The sequence below is a fragment of the Anastrepha ludens genome, chromosome 4 (assembly GCF_028408465.1).
Source record: "Anastrepha ludens isolate Willacy chromosome 4, idAnaLude1.1, whole genome shotgun sequence".
NCBI classification, from domain to species: Eukaryota; Metazoa; Arthropoda; class Insecta; order Diptera; family Tephritidae; genus Anastrepha; species Anastrepha ludens.
Window position 1 is genome coordinate 128,654,351 of NC_071500.1, and position 18,739 is coordinate 128,673,089.

An 18,739-nucleotide genomic window follows, 5' to 3' on the forward strand; every position below is an offset into this window, starting at 1 on the left:
TTTTAAATGTTCATGTGATTGTCAAAACTTAATTTTGTGGTTTTTAATTGCCTGAAACTCTATATTTAAATGAATAAAATTTAAATGTTTTCTTCCAGACGCATTGATTCTAATAAACTGCAATATTTACGAAATGGGGCATTACGAGGCTTAAAAAAATTAATGGCAGTAAAGTTGGACAAAAATCCCTGGCATTGCGACTGTCATGTTTTATATTTAGCGAGATGGATACGCGAGTTCGCACACAAATTGTGGGATGGTGAAATGGCAATGTGCCGTGGTCCGGGTCATCTTGGAGGACACGAAGTTGGTCTACTTCGATATGATGATCTTTGTGAAGGACAATGGGCTAGTATGTTATCGCTATCTCCAAGGCTGCCTCTTCGAAAACATCGTGTTCAGACTCCAATGAATTACACTACATATTTCAATTTGTACTTGAAGCATATATATTCAACTACCCCAAAAACTCCCGAGCAGGTGGTTAACAGACGAAAATAGGGAATTACTCTATAAATTTGTTTAATATTGGTGCCTAAAGAACCGCAAAGTTCGAGGAAATTCATTCTGAAGGGCAATGAATGGACACTACTTACACGCAATTTTTTTGTACTGATTCAATGTGCGAGCAAAGACAACATAAAAGTTGGTATTATTTTTGAATAAATTATTGTGAAAAATTTGAACAAGGTAAAATTTTACTTATAAAAATCTGATAGTACATATTAAATTAATTATTATATCTAATTTGACTACAAACCACTTTATACTTAAAAATGTTCCTAATTTTTTCGCATATGAGATTTTATGAATTTTTCTGATAGGAGTGTGTGGTAAAGCAAACTCTCTGTCCTTTTAGTTTGGCAGTAGAAACTGAAAGAAATCAAAAATAAAAATTTACAGAACTTAAACTCTTTTAATACTCTGATAGTATAAATTAATTATTTTATCTAATTTCACTACAGACCTCTTTATACTGTTAAAAAATGTTCCTAATTTTTTCGCATTTGAGATTTTATGAATTTTTTTGATAGGAGTATGTGGTAAAGCAAACTCTTTAACTTTTTTAACATTTATTAGTGAAATAAAAAAAATATGAACGTACAAACAGAGCTTTAAATTATTTAAATGTATGCGGAAAAGAGAAAGTAAACAAATTCCAAATTACAAACACAAAGTTTTAATCTCGTGTTTATGGCGTAACGTGACCATACAATGTCTCAGAATTAGGTTTTATATTTATATATAATATTTCCCTAACCGTTGGTCATACAGAACGTTGGCACCAGTCCGACTTTTGTTACCAGCAGAAGCCAGGAAGTGATTGATAAAATATCAGATCATATCACTGGTTGGAAAGTACTCGATAAAGATTCCCTGTCGGACCACCGCTATATAGAGTTCAGGCTTGCGGCCGAGACAATCTCGACCCCAGCAGGCCGGAATCCTCGAAAAGCGGGTTGGACACGATATGAAATCCGTGATGTTCCCAAACTCCGGACAATAACTGCGATTGAAGAAGCCACAAACTCATTGGGGCGAACTTTAATCGAGTGTTATAACAAGGTGTGCCCGGAACGTAGGAGAAGAGAGGGTAAGACAGTCCCTTGGTGGAACGCCGAACTCTCGAAACTCCGGAAAACTTCCAGGAAACTTCTTCACAGAGCTCTTAAAACTCAGTTGGAAGAAGATTGGGCTGCCTACCGAAAGCTGAGTAAGGAATATAAAAATAAAATTAGATCATCTAAATTGGACTCTTATAGAACCTTCTGCAGTGAATTGGAGGAACGGAAGAGTTCAGCGAGGTTATGCAAAGCCTTCCAAAGAGACCGGACGGCTAGGCTAGACTCACTGTTCAAACCAGATGGTACTTATACGGACTCAAATCAGAAGTGTACGATGTTATCTTTTCAACACATTTCCCTGGCTCCAGGAATGTTGTTGGTCAGACGTGATAGGTTTATTGCATCCAGGATAGTTAACGAAGAAACGATAAAGTTCGCCTTCTCGTCATTCGAAAACTTTAAGTCCCCAGGACCCGATGGCATTTACCCAATCATGCTCACTGGATCACAAATTTCAACTTTTTTTCTGCACCAGAGACGCCGTTATGAAATTCCTATGTAAAATCACGGTCTGATTCCGAAAATCAAGGTTATTTTTTATTCTATGGTAACGTTTTTGAGATATTTACGAATTACCGTTATTTCAAAAAAAAAAAATTCGGCCCACTTTATCATATATATCTCGAAAATGAATTAAGCGATTCCAAAACCGTTTACAGCTTTTAAAAGGTAATAAAATTTGCTATAAACTGTGTGTAAACCACTTTTTGCTAGGACCTGCAGATTCAAAGATAACGAACTATCATAACGGATTTTTTAATTTTTTTTGTAAAAATATAAAAAAATTTGTATTTTGAGAGAAAGGATCTCGAAAACTTTTTACTTTTTCGTGTATTTTTTGTTTTCCCTCTAAGCTCTGTTTTATTACAAAAAAATAAACTTTGATTAAACAAAATCGATGAACTAATACAAAAGTTACAAGCATTCAAGTAAATATATCCATTTAATACTTAAGTACCCTACTGGTAATATGTGTTAGTATTCGCAGGTAGATTTTGGAAGGGTTATTAGATACTATGTAAGTATAAATAATAGTACATGTGCCTCGTTCCTTCATAATTTCTGCAAGGATCGCCGGATACTGTTCACTTTATAATTGCAGTTTATAATCCGTCATTTACTTAAAAATATAATATGAATAAAAGGGCGCGAGAGTTTGAGTGTAAAAATGATCCAGATATGTTCTGTTTCATCTGCGGGGAATTTATCGTTAAAAGGATGCGACGTGTGTTTTCAAATCCTTTGAAATTTGCATACCATAAGTGTTATGGAATTGAGCCTAGAAACAATGAAAAACCATGGACACCGAATACTTTGTGCACCACATGTCGAGTCGAATTGATATCTTCGGAAACCGGAACCAAAAGGTACATCGTAAATATTAGGAGTTTGCTCTCTTTTAATGCATATCTGACTAATTTCTTAAACTATCTATTTAGGCGACATATGAAATTTATTACACCAATGAAGTGAAGGGAACCAACTTGCCATTCAACGGACTGCTATATTTGTACTACAAAAGTATTTGGGGTTGGAAAGTCAAGAAAAGTAACCTATGCGAGCGTATCTACAGTGTCATTACCAGAACTAAATTCAACGGAAGCTACATTGCCAAAATCAAATTTAACTTTAGTTCCGGCTCCAGTTTCATTGTCAACAGCAGTATCTGATTACGCGGCATCATGTTGTACTGAATTGCAAACGGAAAACGAAAGAAACCCTTTGTCACAAGCACAACTAAATGATTGGATAAGGGATTTGGAATTGTCAAAAGAAAAGGCCGAACTACACGCCTCTCGTATGCAACAATTTAAATTTGTTTCATCCGATGTTAAGGTAACATATTATAGGACTCATCACGAACAATTCTCCCAGTACTATACGAAGAAGGACAGTGTTTGTTATTGCAAAAACATTGCTGGTCTATTTAAACAGTTCAAAGAACTATTGTCACCAATGGAGGCAGCGGCGTGGGACTCTTTTGAAAAGGTTGTTACTTCCTTTTTAGGCAAACACAAAAGTCCTAACTTCGAGCTGATAGTGAACGATTTAATCAAAAACTATGCGGAAATGGGTAAATAAAAAACACATATAAGACCGTTTTCTCAGTTAACTTTAAAACTAAACAAAAAATTTGAAAGCAAATATTTAAATTTACATGAGATTATATAGCCCTTAATCTGAATTTATTACCCTGCTCCGAACAAACAAGAACGACCAAAATTTGTTCTGAATTGGAAGATTAATCCAGCCTAAGAAAATTATGTGCTAATGTGTCACTTATGTATTTATCTAATTCCCTTTTTAATTTTCTTTCAGGAGTAAATATGTCTTTAAAAATTCATTTTCTGCATTCCCATTTAAATTTTTTCCCGCAAAATCTTGGCGACGAAAGTGACGAGCATGGCGAAAGGTTTCACCAGCAAATGAAAATGATTGAAAGTCGGTATCAAGGATTCTGGGATGTCGCTATGATGGGTGACTACTGTTGGTTTCTCATAAGAGAAACCGATCCTTATATAAATAAGCGTCAAAACAAGACCCCATAACTTTTTCAATTATAAAATAAGATCATAGAGTTAACACAGAATCATATGTACATATGCTATTATTTGTAGGGTACTTAAGTTTTACTATATGGATATATTTACTTGAATGCTTGTAACTTTTGTATTAGTTCATCGATTTGGTTTAATCAAAGTATATTTTTTTTGTAATAAAACAGAGCTTAGAGTGAAAATAAAAAATTCACGAAAATGTAAAAAGTTTTCGAGATCCTTTCTCTCAAAATACAATTTTTTTTATATTTTTTCAAAAAAAAATTTTATAAATCCGTTATGATAGTTCGTTATCTTTGAATCTGCAGGGCCTAGCAAAAAGTGTTTTACACACAGTTTATAGCAAATTTTATTACCTTTTAAAAGCTTTAAACGGTTTTGGAATCGCTTAATTCATTTTCGAGATATGATAAAGTGGGCCCAATTTTTTTTTTTTTGAAATAACGGTAATTCGTAAATATCTCAAAAACGTTACCATAGAATAAAAAATAACCTTGATTTTCGGAATCAGACCGTGATTTTACACAGGAATTTCATAACGGCGTCTCTTGTGCATTTTGGCTGTAAACCAGTGCTATTAAAGGCTTTGAAAAGGATCTTTACGGCATATCTTGCTCACGCTTATGTTCCACAACTGTGGCGTTTGGTGAAAGTTGTATTTGTCCCAAAGCCAGGTAAGGACAGCTACGCTTTACCAAAAAGTTTCAGACCTATAAGTCTGATATCGTTTATGCTTAAGGGTCTGGAACGCATGGTGGAGAAGCACATTAGGATGAGGGTTCTAAGTCGAAACCCTCTCAACGTCAGACAACATGCTTATTAAAGAGGGAAATCTTGCGAATCGGCTCTGCACGAGTGCGTTAGCATAATCGAAAAAGGGCTGGAAACAAGAGAGTACACTCTTGGCGTGTTTGTGGACATTGAAGGAGCTTTCGACAGTGCTACTTTTGACTCTATGTGCTCTTCTATCAGAAGTTATGCAGTGGAAGAAATCATTGTCAGATGGATCCACTCTATGATATCCAAAAGACTGCTTACCATGGATAGAGAAAGCAATGAAGGAGTCAGGGTTGAGGTTAAGAACGGTTGCTCACAAGGCGGTGTACTCTCTCCCCTACTTTGGTTCTTTGTGGTGGCCTCTCTTCTTAATGATCTACAGGAAATTGGACACATCCAAGCCTACGATGTGTGCGTATTAATCTCACGACGATCACTTGAAGTTATATACAATAAAATGCAGGTAGCTCTAAATAAGATTGAGTATTTGTGCGAAATGCATGGTCTTTCGGTGATTCCTACAAAAAGTACCTTAGTGCTTCTCACTAGGAAACGCAATATGGAAGGCCTGTTACTACCCACATTGAAAGGGGTAACACTGCAGCTGTCTTCTGAGGTTAAATATTTAGGAGTAATCCTAGATAGTAAACTTACCTGGAAGAAGCACGTCGAGCAGAAGGTCTCTCGAACACTAAAAGTCTTCTGGCAGTGTAAGAGAACCTTTGGCAAGACATGGGGTCTAAGACTGGTGATAGTACACTGGCTGTACATCACCCTGATCAGACCCATTATTACATACGCCTCTGTAGTATGGTGGAAAGCCACAATGGTTAATTCCAGAGTAAAACCCCTAAACAGGCTACAGAGAAGTGTGTGCTAGGGTTTCACAGGTGCCATGAGCACAACATCTGGTGATGCCCTTAATGTCATTCTGAACTTGCAACCTCTAGATCTTCAAATTCGAAAGGAAGCAATGAAGGCGGCGTACAGGCTCAAGTTAAACGGAGTCTAGGGAAATGAAGTAAGCACTGGTCACTGTCAGATATACCACCAGTTGTCGGAACCCTGCACACTGTTCTCGATGCCGGTGTACAATCGGGTGCCTGTCGTTAGCCTCGGTAGGAAGTATGATGTTTTCTATGTCTATGTCATCTTGAATGTGGCGTACTGGCTAATTGAGAAAAAGTGGCGGGGCAACAGTATTGGAATTTATAGTGACCGTCAAGCTGCACTGAAAGCCCTTGCTAAACCACGCTGCTCTTCGAAGTTGGTCGGTGAATGTAAGACAAAACTGAACAGTGTTGGAAAACACAACAAAGTTAGTCTTATTTGGATGCCTGGACATTGTGGTATTCCAGGGAACATGTTGGCTGATAAATTGGCAAATGAAGGCTTTGCAAGTATGCCATTAGGCCCTGAACCCTTTCTAGCTGTCAATTCCGCATCGATTCAACTATGGATTGACGGCTTCATGAGGTCTACCCATAGAGGACATTGGTCTGTGTTGAACTCGTGCAGAGTAGCTAAGGGCTTTGTGAAAGAACAAAACAGGGAAACAGCGGCCTTTCTCCTAAAATTCAGGAGGAAGGACCTGAGAGCATCCATCCATCCATTTTTAATACCTCCGAGCATTCGTCCTGATGTTTAACATAGAAGTACCGGTCGCTTAGGTAACTTCGCAGTAATAGATAGTAGCCAAGTGGGAATATTTGTTTTAACTTATATAGTAGTCCTGGGTGCCATACGCTGCCAAAAGACTTCGCTACGTCGAGATAAGTTGCGGCACAGTGGTTTTTCTTGTCAATTTCATTTATGATTTTGTTAGTTACTTGGTGCACTTGTTGAATGGTCGAATGATTATGTGGGAATCCAAACTGTAAGATGGGGTCAAGACGATCATAGATCAAGTTTTCAAATAGGTTTAAAGGTCTATATGAGGATGGTTTACTGACGTCTTTATTTGGTTTATATATATATATATATATACATCCACAAATGGAGGGACCTACAGTTTCAAGCCGACTTCGAACGGCAGATATGTATTTTTATGAGGAGCTTTTTCATGGCAGAAATACACTCGGAGGTTTGCCGTTGCCTGCCGAGGGGCGACCGCTATTAGAAAAAACGTTTTCTTAATTTTGATCTTTCACCGAGATTCGAGCCGACGTCCGAATGGTAGTCACGCACCAACCCATTCGGCTACGGCGGCCGCCATTTTTGGATTAGGCAATACTATTCTTTCTGAAACTTTCCATGGAAGGAGAAAATATTTTGGATGAGTTAAAGATGCTTCTTAAGTATATTATTCCGTTGTCATGTAGTTCTTTTAATATTTGTCCATTGATTTTGTCATATCCAGGAGATTTTTTGTTCTTTATGGCCTTGATTTTGCGTCGAATTTCGTCCAGAGTTACTCTCTTGATTGGTTTGTTGGCTCTGTCAGATGTAGCAGGCAGGTTATAATTTTGAGTGCCCTTTTGATTTGTGAATGTCTGTTTGAAATGTCTGGTGAGCTCACTAGCCTGTTCATGTGACGTTTTGGCCCATGTGTTGCTTTCGTTTAAAATTGCGTGTTGGTGAGCTGTTGTTTTCTTGATCTTCGATATTGACCAAAATTCTGATTTTTTTTGTCATCGAAGTCCTTAAGCATTTCTTTAATGTCCTTTGTCATCTTGTTAAATTTTGCTTTACTGCGGGCTATCTTGTTGTTTGCCACTCTTTCCTCAGTCTTCTTTTTGAATTTATTGTCTGTTTTATGGGGTTTGGGTTGCATTTTTCTTATTTTTAGTCTTAATTAATGTCGTCGACTTTGATACCGCATCCATACTTGAGTCCGCGAAGTGCTCAATGGCACTATCAACCTGCTTTTTAGTATTAAGTCGAACATTGTGGTTAAGAGCATGTCGTAGTACCATATTTCGCGGAAAGCATTCCAGGATGTTTTTTTATTATTTGGTTTTCCGTGGTTTATTTCGATGTCAGGTGTGGTGAGAAATGTCAGGAATATTGGTGAGTGATCAGAGATAGATCATAGTTTGATTTTATTGTCAAGTAGTACCGGTTTACGTTTTTATAGATCTGGAAGTCAATCAGGTTTAGCTTCTTTTTCATGTCAGTGGGCCAGTAGGTGGGATCACCAGTGCTTATATTGTCGCTTTTGTTTGGTTTAATCGCGTCAGTAATTCCTTGCCTTTTTTATTTGACAGCCTTGATCCCCATGGTGGGTTTTTTGCATTTTAGTTGCCTCCGGCAATAAACTGGCTGCCAAGAGTTCTCATGTTGTTCAGATATTGGGTAGACGTGTTGTTGTATTTCGACGGGCAGTAGGTATTGAATATTGTCAAGAATCTATATTGATCTTCAATTTGAATCGTCGTAGCTTGAATGTTGTCTCTTTTGTAGGCGGCCATGTAGATCCATTGAGAATTTATCGTATAATTACAGCTGTGCCACCATGGGCCTTGTTGCTTGAATTATTATATATATATATATAATTGGCGGGCACACCCTTTTTTGGATGTTTGGCCGAGCTCCTCCTCCTATTTGTGGTGTGCGTCTTGATGTTGTTCCACAAATGGAGGGACCTATAGTTTTAAGCCGACTCTGAACGGCAGATAATTTTATGAGGAGCTTTTTCATGGCAGAAATACACTCGGAGGTTTGCCATTGCTTGCCGAGGGGCGACCGCTATAAGAAAAATGGGTTTCTTAATTTTGGTGTTTCACCGAGATTCGAACCTGCGTTCTCTCTGTGATTTCCGAATGGTAGTCACGAACCAACCCATTCGGCTACGGCGTCCGCTTGGATGATTGGTGTGAAATAATTTATAGTCAGGAGTTTTAACGTAGCTTTTACTTGACATGAGACACGGACACTAGTAGGATATCTATTTCGTAGTCTAGTAGGAAAGATTTGAGTTCATGAATATGCTGGCATAGGCCGCTTGCGTTCCATATTAGATTTTTAATTTATTTTGTCTGTTCATTTAGTTTTGTAACAAGGAGTGTGATTATAGCCAACATGTTCGACATTTGTGCTATTAGTTGTTTCATCATATCTTTAATTTGGTGGATTTCGTAATTTGTTGTTGTGAGTTCAGGTGGTGTCTGGTATAGTGTGGCGTTTAAAGCTGCTGTTTGGGCGAATGTTAAGTTAGATGTCACGGTTGATGGTTGCGATGGCTTGTCCTTTGTGGATTGTGTGGATGGTTGCATGTTGTCCTCTAGATTGTTTGTGGTCAAGGTTTTTGGTCGTAGCGCCTGAGAGCGGGGAATTCTTAGTATTTTGTACACCATACATCCTTTGTAGTTAACATTTTGATTTCCTCCACATAGGGCACATTTAGTGTTGTTATTGTCCATACTTAGTTTGCAGTCACTTTGGCAATTTTTTGTTTGGAAGTGCGTTTAGTGCAGTAATCAGCCTATTAGCATTTTCGACGTTTTAAACATATACTGGTGGTGGTTTCGATATATTCTTTTCGTCTATATTTGATTGTGCTGATACAGCTTGTTCGCTATGTTCGATATCAGCGAGTGGATGCTCCACTGCTCCATGCTTTTCGTTGTTTGTATTTTATGCTTTTTGTTTGCTTTTGCGCTACCTTCCGATTTATTGGGACTGCACTTTTTTGTGTTGTTCGCGTTTAGTGTTTGTTGCTGTTGTTTGTTGGCTACCTAATATGCTTATTGACACTATCGGAACACAAGTAAAAATTGCATACAATTTTATTAGATAAATTTCTATATCTAGGTTTTCACTCAGTTTTTTTAGATTGTTAAGACTAAATCGTCTGCTGCTTTCTCTGCGTCCTCTGGTGTACCTCGACGAAGTATATTAGATTTTGTTTTATTCGAGTATGTATAGTACGTAGTTTTTTTTTTCTTTTGCCAAGTCTTTTGAAGGAAGCTTTCTGTATGCGGATGATTTAAAAATATATTCTAGTATTTCAAACTCGGCGGATTTACATAAATTTCAAACTGATGTTAATAGTTTAATTAATATCCCCACAAAATTCCATACCTTTATAAACTCGTATCTTGCATATAGACACTATTCTATCGCGTGCCTCAGGCCACTTGCCCATTGTCGTCTCGATTGAGAGACCTGCCGACTTTGTTTCCACGATTCGCGGAATTTACTGCTGCTTCTCCCATCTGCATTCCTACAGGAGGGTTCTGGGGCATACGTCCCAATTTCGCAGCTAAAGCAGCCGTTTTAGCAAACGAGCGTGACCACCTACGCCAGGTCGATCCCGGATATCCCTGCATAAAGAGATCTCAAATTGGAGATTCGGAAACTGGCCATCCAACATTAGCGGACCAACTGGGTAGAACACTTGAAAATCTGTAAGATTTTTGTCGAACCCGATGAAGCACAACGATAAGGTGGTTATCACCTTCAACGGTTGCACTTCGTCGGACCCGAAGAGATGCGCGTGCTATTTCAGCCGGCAAATCATACTGCATCCTTCAGCCGACAAATCCAAGCGTCGTGCCACCGGACGGCTGCACAAACTACCGAACAATAGTGAGCCACTTACTTTCTCCTGTGATGAGTTTCAGGGGACCATCAACAAAAGCCATTGGCCTCGACGGACTTACCAGGCTGATGCTGGAAAACCTGGGTCCATTGGGAGTAGAGTATCTCACAAGGGTTTTCAAGCATTGCTTCAGAAGACTGCACAGTACCACCTCACCAGTCACCGCCATACACACCAAGATAAACCGCGGGCTTAACTAAAACCGCCCCTGCGAGAGAACTGTCCTAGTAGCGTTGGACTTGAAGAAGGCTTTCAACACAGTCAGCCATTCCGCGCTACTAGATGGCATTTTACAATCAACACTCCCGCCTGGGCTGAAGAGGGGATCCACTAACTATCTGAGTGGACGACACTCGTCAGTGATTTTTAAGAGACCAAATATCTAAACAGAGGAAGATAAGTGAAGGTGCTCCACAGGGTGGTGTCCTTGCATCCCTGCTTTTCAACTTCTATATACCGAAGCTCCCCCAGACCTGGTATGGCCAATGACATTGAAGGCCTGTACACCAAAGTGAGCGATTGCCTCACCAATCTTGCTCGTTTGTTCACTGCAAGGAACCTACAACTTTTTCCTACTACGTCCACGGCGACCCTCTTTACCACCTGCACAAATAAGGTCAAACTGCAACTCAAGCTCAAAGTCGATGGCACACCAATTCCGACTGTTAACCCCCTGTCCTACTCTGCGCACACAACCGTAATTGCTACTTAAATTCAAAATCGCAACAAAGTCCTCAAATCGATTGCCGGCAGCACTTGGGGAAGGACAAAGAAATGTTGTGCTCGACATTTAAGGCAATTGGCCAGCCGGTTCTAAGCTACGCTGCACCTGACCTGTATAGTCGCATGAAACTAATGACACGCAGTGGTAAAGCTTAAGACTTGCCAAAACACTGCTATTTGGACAGCGACGGGTTGCCTCCTGAAGTCCCCTCTACAACACCTACACAACGAGGCACAGATGCTCCCTGTAAAGGAGCACAACAAACTGCTCAACAAACAATTTCTGCTAGGGTGCTACGTTGGTTTCACCCATGTAGAGACCTGCTCGAGCCAGAGACGCCTCGCAGACGAGATTAAGGACAAAACGAACCGATAACTACTGGACCGGACCGTGTTTAGACAGACAGTAAACGACATTCATCAGGATACAAACACACAACTACGTTCTGGATATTGTAGCAGCTTAAACTCCTGCTTATCCAGCATTGACCCCGGCATACCAAACCAATATCCAGCAGGTAAAGGAACCCCGCACTAAAAATGCAATCATTAAAACAAAGCATCAAACTAACTCTCCTGTTCTCCATAGGAGAAGAAATGACTCCAGGAAGCAGCAAGAAAAACTTCCGATGACACTCTCGATACTTTATCCGGCGCAAATGGTTTTCCACGATTTATGTAAAAAGTTAAAAGTGACTGGCAGGTGAAAATCAAGGATTGCGATCGTGAGAAGACAGCCTTCAGCATGGGAGATGGGTTATGGTAGTTTTCTGTGATGCCTTTCGGAGCCTGATGGAACATCTGCTGAGGAAAACGTGTTTGGTCTATCTGGATAACACCGTCATCATGGGTGAAAATTAGGACATTCTAGGTGCATGCCCTCAAATCGTATTCCTTATTTCGTTTGCAGGGGTCGTCATCAGTGTTGGAAGTTCTCATCCGAGGCTTGGTTGCTGTTTTCATTGGGGGGGCTTTTTAAGTGGCGGGTCCCAAACCCAGCGCACAACCAGCTATCCTGGAATGCTTCGCCTTCTCACGTTAGCTCACTCCCGAACGGGTGTTCGGAAGCTACCCAGAGGATAACATGGGCTAATCCCGGACGTTGCGAGCTGCTCGAACCATATGCAGAAAAATCGTCCTGGCCACTGCCAAGTGAATGGCGATCAGTAACTTTCCCCACTTGCGTGGACTTCTGCACATGAAACCATCATCACATGGTTTAAAAAAAAGATTGAGTTTAACTTCCACCAAAAGAAGTAGGTTAGAAATTGATCGCATGAGCAGTTTAACCTCAAATATTCTGTGAGAAGATTGACGTGAGTGAGAAAATTGACGAACTTCAGACGGCATGTATTTTTGTTTTTTTTTATATCCCCTTTATTTATTACAGTCTGTTATATATTAACAATAGTAATTTTTGTACAATTAGGTTCTATTATGTTCTTTTACCAATGTAAGAAGAATCTGTTATTATTACTATATTTTTTTTTGTTTTTTGGAATTACACTGTAAATCTTATAGTTAGATCAGTCGTTTGATATTTTCTGCCGGTACTTTTTTACGCATTTGTTCGTTTTAGTGGATTGGCAGTCGCTGTATATGCTTAGTGCTACATATTGTAATTGTTTCTTGAATTGTGTATACGTTTAAGTCACGATGTATGGCCATATTGGAAATAAACCAACCAGCATTTGTTATATTTCGTAATGAGCTGTATGAGCTGAAGATTTGTGTTTTTAGCCGTTCCCTATATTTCTATTCCGTATTTCCAGATAGGAGTAATTATTGTTTTGTATATAGTCACCTTATTATAAAGTGATAGTTTTGATGCTCGTCCGATTAGCCAATTTAATTGGCGGTACTTATTCTTCATTTGATTTCTTTTGTTAATGATATGCTGTTTCCATGTTAGTTTTTCGTTAATAGTTATTCCCAGATATTTTGCTGCTGGGCAAATTTTTATTTTGTTGTTTTTTAAAGTAAGATTATATTTTGATGTCTTTTTGTTTGTATATGTAACTTGGATAGTTTTGTCTTTATTAACTTCTATACCCCATTCGTCAAACCAGTTTACTGTATTGGTTATTAATTTTTGAAGTGTAGTGTAGTGTAAATTTTGAAGTCGCCAGTCTTTCGTCATTGTCTGATGCCACTACTACAGTCTCATCCACGAACGTTGCTATTATTGCATTATCTGTTGTCTTAGTTGGCACATCTGCGGTGTATATTAGATATAAAAGAGGACCTAATACACTGCCTTGCGGTACTCCAGCTGTCATTGGTAGGATATCGGAATATTCGTTGTTGTTGTTTTAACAGCATAGTTTGCCCTGTCAGTGTAGGTATATCATCGGTCGTCTTCGTCTAGCTCATCTAGGGGTAGGCCCAGGAAACATGCTGTTTCGACGGGTTGGGTCCAGAGGGAGAGGAGGGTTAGATGAGTCTGATTAAGGGGGCATGTGAAGAGGTGGTTAGTGTCGTGCGGGGTACCTTCACATGCCGGACATGTGTTTGGTATGTCGGGGTCAATTCTGGATAAGTAGGAGTTTAACCTGCTACAATATCCAGAACGTAATTGTGCCAATGTTACACGAGTCTCACGGGGAAGCTGGAGCTCTTCATCTGCAATAGGTGGTGGTTGGACTCCGATTACGGCATTCACAGTACGGGAGTTCATGAAGGTGGTAACGGTCTCCCGGTGAATGTCGTTTATTGACTGTCTGAATACTGTCCGGTCCAGTAGGTTTCGGTCAGTTTTGTCCTGGAGTTCGTCAGCGTAGTCGAGGAGGTGTCTCCTGACGTGCCTGGGAGGCGGCTCAGGCTCAAGCAGGTGTCTGCAGGGGTGAAACCTGCGGTAACACCCCAGCAGGAACTGCTTGCTGAGCAATTTGTTGTGCTCCGCGACTGGGAGCATTTGTGCCTCGTTGTGCAGGTGTTGTATAGGTGACATCAGGAGGCACCCGGTCGCTGTCCGAATGGCGGTATTCTGACATGTCTGAAGCTTTGTCCACTGCGAATCACTAGTGCCAGGCGACCAGACAGGCGCAGCATAGTTTAGAACCGGCCGGCCAATTGCCTTAAATGTCGAAAGCAACAGTTCTTTGTCTTTGCCCCAAGTGCTGCCGGCCAGCGATTTGAGGACCTTGTTGCGATTTTGGACTTTAGTGGCAATTGCGGTTGTATGCGCAGAGAAGGAGAGCAAGCTGTCAAAGGTTACACCCAAAATTTTGGGGTTATTCACAGTCGGTATTGGTGTGTCGTCGACTTTGACCTTAAGGGACAGCTTGACCTCCTTTGTCCAGGTGGTGAAAAGGGTCGCCGTGGACTTGGTGGGGGAAAGTTGGAGATTCCTCGCAGTGAAAAAGCGCGAAAGGTCGGTGAGGTAGTTGTTCACTTTGGAGCACAGGCCATCGATGTCATTGCCCGACGCCATTATCGTGCAGTCGTCAGCGTATGAGATCAGGGAAACTCCCGCTGGTGGTTGGGGGAGTTTCGAGATGTAGAAGTTAAAAAGCAAGGGTGAAAGGACACCACCCTGTGGTACGCCTTGCTTAATCTTCCTCTGCTTTGACATTTGATCTCGAAAAATCACTGACGAGTGCCGACCGCTCAGGTAGTTCGCGGACCACCTCTTCAGCCCTGGCGGGAGTGTCGACTGATAAATATCATCTAGTAGCGTGGAATGGCTGACTGTATCGAAAGCCTTCTTTAGGTCCAACGCTACTAGGACAGTCCTCTCGCAGGGGCGGTTTTGGTTAAGCCCGCGATTTATCTGGGCGTTTATGGCGGTGAGTGCTGTGGTGGTGCTGTGCACTCGTCGGAATTCGTGCTGATGTGGGGCTGGGGCCAGGTGTGTCGTGTAGAATGGGAGTAGGAGGGTTTCAAGTGTCTTCACTACTGGGGAAAGGAGAGTTATCGGCCGATAAGACTCCCCTTGGTTGGCGGGCTTCCCAGGTTTCAATAGTGGGACCACTCTCCCTGCTTTCCACTTGTCAGGCATGATGAGAGTGGCCAGAGACAAATTGAAGACCCTTGTGAGGTATCCTACTCCCAGGGGTCCCAGATGCTTCAGCATCAGCGCGTTCAGTCCGTCAGGGCCAATGGCTTTCGATGATTTCGACTTGTTGATGGCCCCCTGAACCTCATCACCGGAGAAAGTAAGTGGCGCACTGTCGTTCGTCAGTTTGTGCAGCCTTCTGGTAACACGACGTTTGGTTCTGTCGCCCGGAGGATGCAGTGTAAACAGCCGGCTAAAGTAGCTCGCGCATCTCTTCGGGTCCGACGAAGTACAACCGTTGAAAGTGATAGCCACCTTGTCGTTGTGTTTCGTCGGGTTCGACAGGGACCTAACGGTGGACCAGAGCTTACTCACTCCGGAGGTGAGGTTACAAGTCTTCAGGTGCTCAACCCATTTAGTCCGCTTGTGTTGGTTTACCAGTTGCCGGATCTCCAAATTGAGATCCCTTATGCGGGGATCCCCGGGATCGACCTGGCGTAGGTGGTCACGCTCGTTTGCTAAACTGGCTGCTTCTGCTGGGAAATGAGGACGGATGTCCTTATAGCATCCAGCTGGGATGAAGCGAGCCGCAGCAGCTGTGAGCACCTTGCGGAATGCGCGTTTGCCAACGCGCACATCAGAGGGGATGGGAAGAGCGGCGAAGGTGTCCTCGGTGAATTCCGTGAAGCCGGCCCAATTAGCTTTTTTAAAGTTAAAATAGGACCGGTGGTTCGCGGAAACGAAGTCGGCAGGTCTCTCAATCGAGACGATAATGGGCAAGTGGTCTGATGCAAGCGATAGCATAGGTCGCCACGTTATGCTATTTATCAGACCCGCGCTAGCTATTGTTAGGTCAGGCGAGCTGCTACAATTGCCCACTACCCTGGTGGGGGCGTCGTCGTTCACTGTGCTGAATGTCGAGTCGTCTATCTGCTCTGCCAATTGCTGTCCCCTACGATCATTTGGCAGGCTTGAATGCCAAAGATCGTGATGCGCATTAAAGTCACCTACAACCAATCGGTTTTCACCTCTGATGAGCGCACCTATATCAGGGTGATATCCTGCCGGGCAGCAGGTGACAGGGGGTATGTATATGTTAAAAATTTCGAGCTCGGAATCGCCTGACCGGACAGCTATGCCTTGACATTCTAAGGTGCTGTCCCTGGGGTCGATTCCTTCATCGATAAGACGATACTGCACAGTGTGGTGGACTATAAACGCTAGGCCACCACCGTTGTCTCGCTCGCGATCGTGTCTGTGCACGTTATAGCCATCCCTGGTGATCAGAGATGACCTAGCGTGCAACTTTGTTTCTTGGACCGCAGCTATTTTGATACTGTGCCGGCTCATAAAGTCGACTATCTCGTCGACCTTACTCGTAAGTCCGTTGCAGTTAAACTGGAGAAGCTTGAAGCTTCTCGGTGAGGTCAGTGTAATCCGGGGGGTGAGGGACGCGTGGGGCTGTCTACGTTGGACCTGCTGTGCAATCCACTGTGGTTGTTGCGGCCTGATGGTGGTGGGCGGCCGCGCCTCCGGGGGAGGTAGTGGGTGCAGAGCTCTGCAGCAGGGGGCAACGTAGGCAGTTGTCCACTCACGGGTGGTGCGCAGGCCGGAACATCTCCGAAAATGGCACCAGCCACTGCAGGAACTGCATTGGACTGATACCAGATTCCGAGGTATTACGGTCTGACACACGGAACAGACTGTACGGGGGCCAGGAGCTGCTGGTTTGTCCCCGCACTGGGGTTGGAGCAGGAAGGGATGGGAGGGGTTAAAGGGGAGTTGTGTTGCTCCGATAGGCTCCTCACCGTGGAGGTGTGGGTTGTGGTGGCGGTTGGTAGTGCCGGCCTATCAGGGGGTGTGGTAGCCGTGGAGGCATCAGACGCCTGTTGGCGGGAGCAACACGTGGCCACATACCGTGTGGACCACTCCCTGTGCGACTTAAGGCTAACCGAGGTGGAGTTCGGGTGGAGCCGTTGATGGCAGACGCAGCAGTAGAATACTTCTGGCCCAGGGTTGGATTCGACTCCAGCCCTGAGGAGAAGCATTTGGAGCAGGTTTGCTGCGAGAGTTTGCTCCTGTGACGTAAGGGGTGGGGTGATATACGATACACTAGACAGGGCTAGTGTACTGGGGCGGCAGCCCTTGGTCGGGAAAAACCCGAGTCATTCCGGTAACGTAGAACCGGCTGCCGGAATATTCGTCTTCATATCTTGTATAAAATTTTCGATCAGTTATGTAGCTCATCAACATTTCAAAGTTGTTTTGTGCGAATCTTTCTTTGAGCTTATGCAAAAGTCCTTTATGCCAAACATTATAAAAGGCTTTTGCAATGTCCAGGTATACAGCTACACAATATTTTTTGTCATTCATATCGTTAAGTATTTTGTTAGCAACCTGTGGATTTGTTGGTCTGTTGAGTGTTGCCGTCTAAATCCGAGTTGATAGCTTGGTATAACTTTTTTTGCTGTCAAAATTGGTTTTAGTCGGTCGAACAATATTTTTTCAAACACTTTTGAAAGTATTGGCAATAAGCTGATGGTTCGATATGAGGCAGTTTTGGTGGCATCTTTTCCTGGTTTGGGTATGGCGGTAATTTGAGCAATTTTCCATAGTCGTGAGAAGTAATATATTTAGTCTCTAACATGCAATTAAATATATTTCTTATGAATTGCAATGCTAATGCAGGTAACTCTTTTAAAATTTTTCCATTTATAAGATCATATCCTGCATGTATGGAAGAAGATTAGATGCAAACATGCAATAAAAGGTTTTTAATTTTGTGCGTTAAAAATTTTTATTTTACTCAAATACAATCCTTTATCAGAAGAAAGCGACAAAATGTACATATAAGGGCTTCATTTGCGGCAAACAGTTGTTGAAGTAGATACTTGTTTTCTAATATATAATACTGGCACCGCGGGCAGTGTCGGGAAGAAATAATGGGCAGCTGCAAAGAGAACGTGAAAAAATTTGTTTACATTTTACACTCAATTCATATATTCAGGAGCTTAAACTTCTGTTTATTGTAAAACTTATAATTGAAAATTGTATAAAACGTTTACATGTAAGCTATTAGATTACATCCAACGCTAATTTTTTCGAACCTATGACAAACTTGAGAACATGACTGGCAATCATCAGTTGGCTTTCAGCACATCAGTCATACATCCAATATACTTCACAAATTTCATATACATAACTACCTTTTCATTACACTCGTACGTTTATTTTCAATGTAATTAAGTAAAATTTTTAACGTATTCAAACAAACTTACTTGTTACAAAGCCCTGCCGTTAATTTATCCTAGATCGTGTAAGCAAAGAAATCTCAAACGTAGTGAAGGAAAAGTGAAATCTTGTAAGTTAAATTAATTTATTTAAAAACTAGCAGACCCGTCGAACTTTGTTCCGCTCTAGAGGCAATAAAAAAGAAGATTTTTGATTTTATTAAGTTTATTTTTTTATTAATCAAGTATTTCAATGAAGCTTTAATAAATTGTACTCTTCAGTTAAG

General features: G+C 41.6%; 2 protein-coding genes across 8 annotated transcripts in view; one reads left to right on the forward strand and one right to left on the reverse strand.

The window, feature by feature from the left end:
* Nucleotides 1-763, forward strand: part of LOC128861159 (leucine-rich repeat-containing protein 15) — an 89,001-nt gene extending 88,238 nt beyond the window's left edge. Inside the window, exon 6 of one of the 2 annotated variants that reach the window (XM_054099083.1) lies at nt 99-763. In XM_054099083.1, the coding sequence (XP_053955058.1) occupies nt 99-501 (403 nt within the window). In that variant the 3' untranslated portion in view covers nt 502-763. The remainder of the gene's footprint in view (nt 1-98) is intronic. The other variant, XM_054099085.1, reaches the window with a different exon arrangement.
* The window catches only part of LOC128861158 (uncharacterized), a 114,861-nt gene that overhangs the window by 52,781 nt on the left and 43,341 nt on the right, over nt 1-18,739 (reverse strand). For 3 of the 6 annotated variants that reach the window (XM_054099077.1, XM_054099079.1, XM_054099078.1), the window contains exon 5: nt 17,988-18,172. The exons of 2 other annotated variants lie outside the window; for them this stretch is intronic. In XM_054099077.1, coding sequence (XP_053955052.1) covers nt 18,029-18,172 — 144 coding nt within the window. In that variant the 3' untranslated portion in view covers nt 17,988-18,028. Of the gene's footprint in view, nt 1-760; nt 874-17,987; nt 18,173-18,739 lie in introns of those variants that run through there. One more of the 6 variants, XR_008454342.1, reaches the window with a different exon arrangement.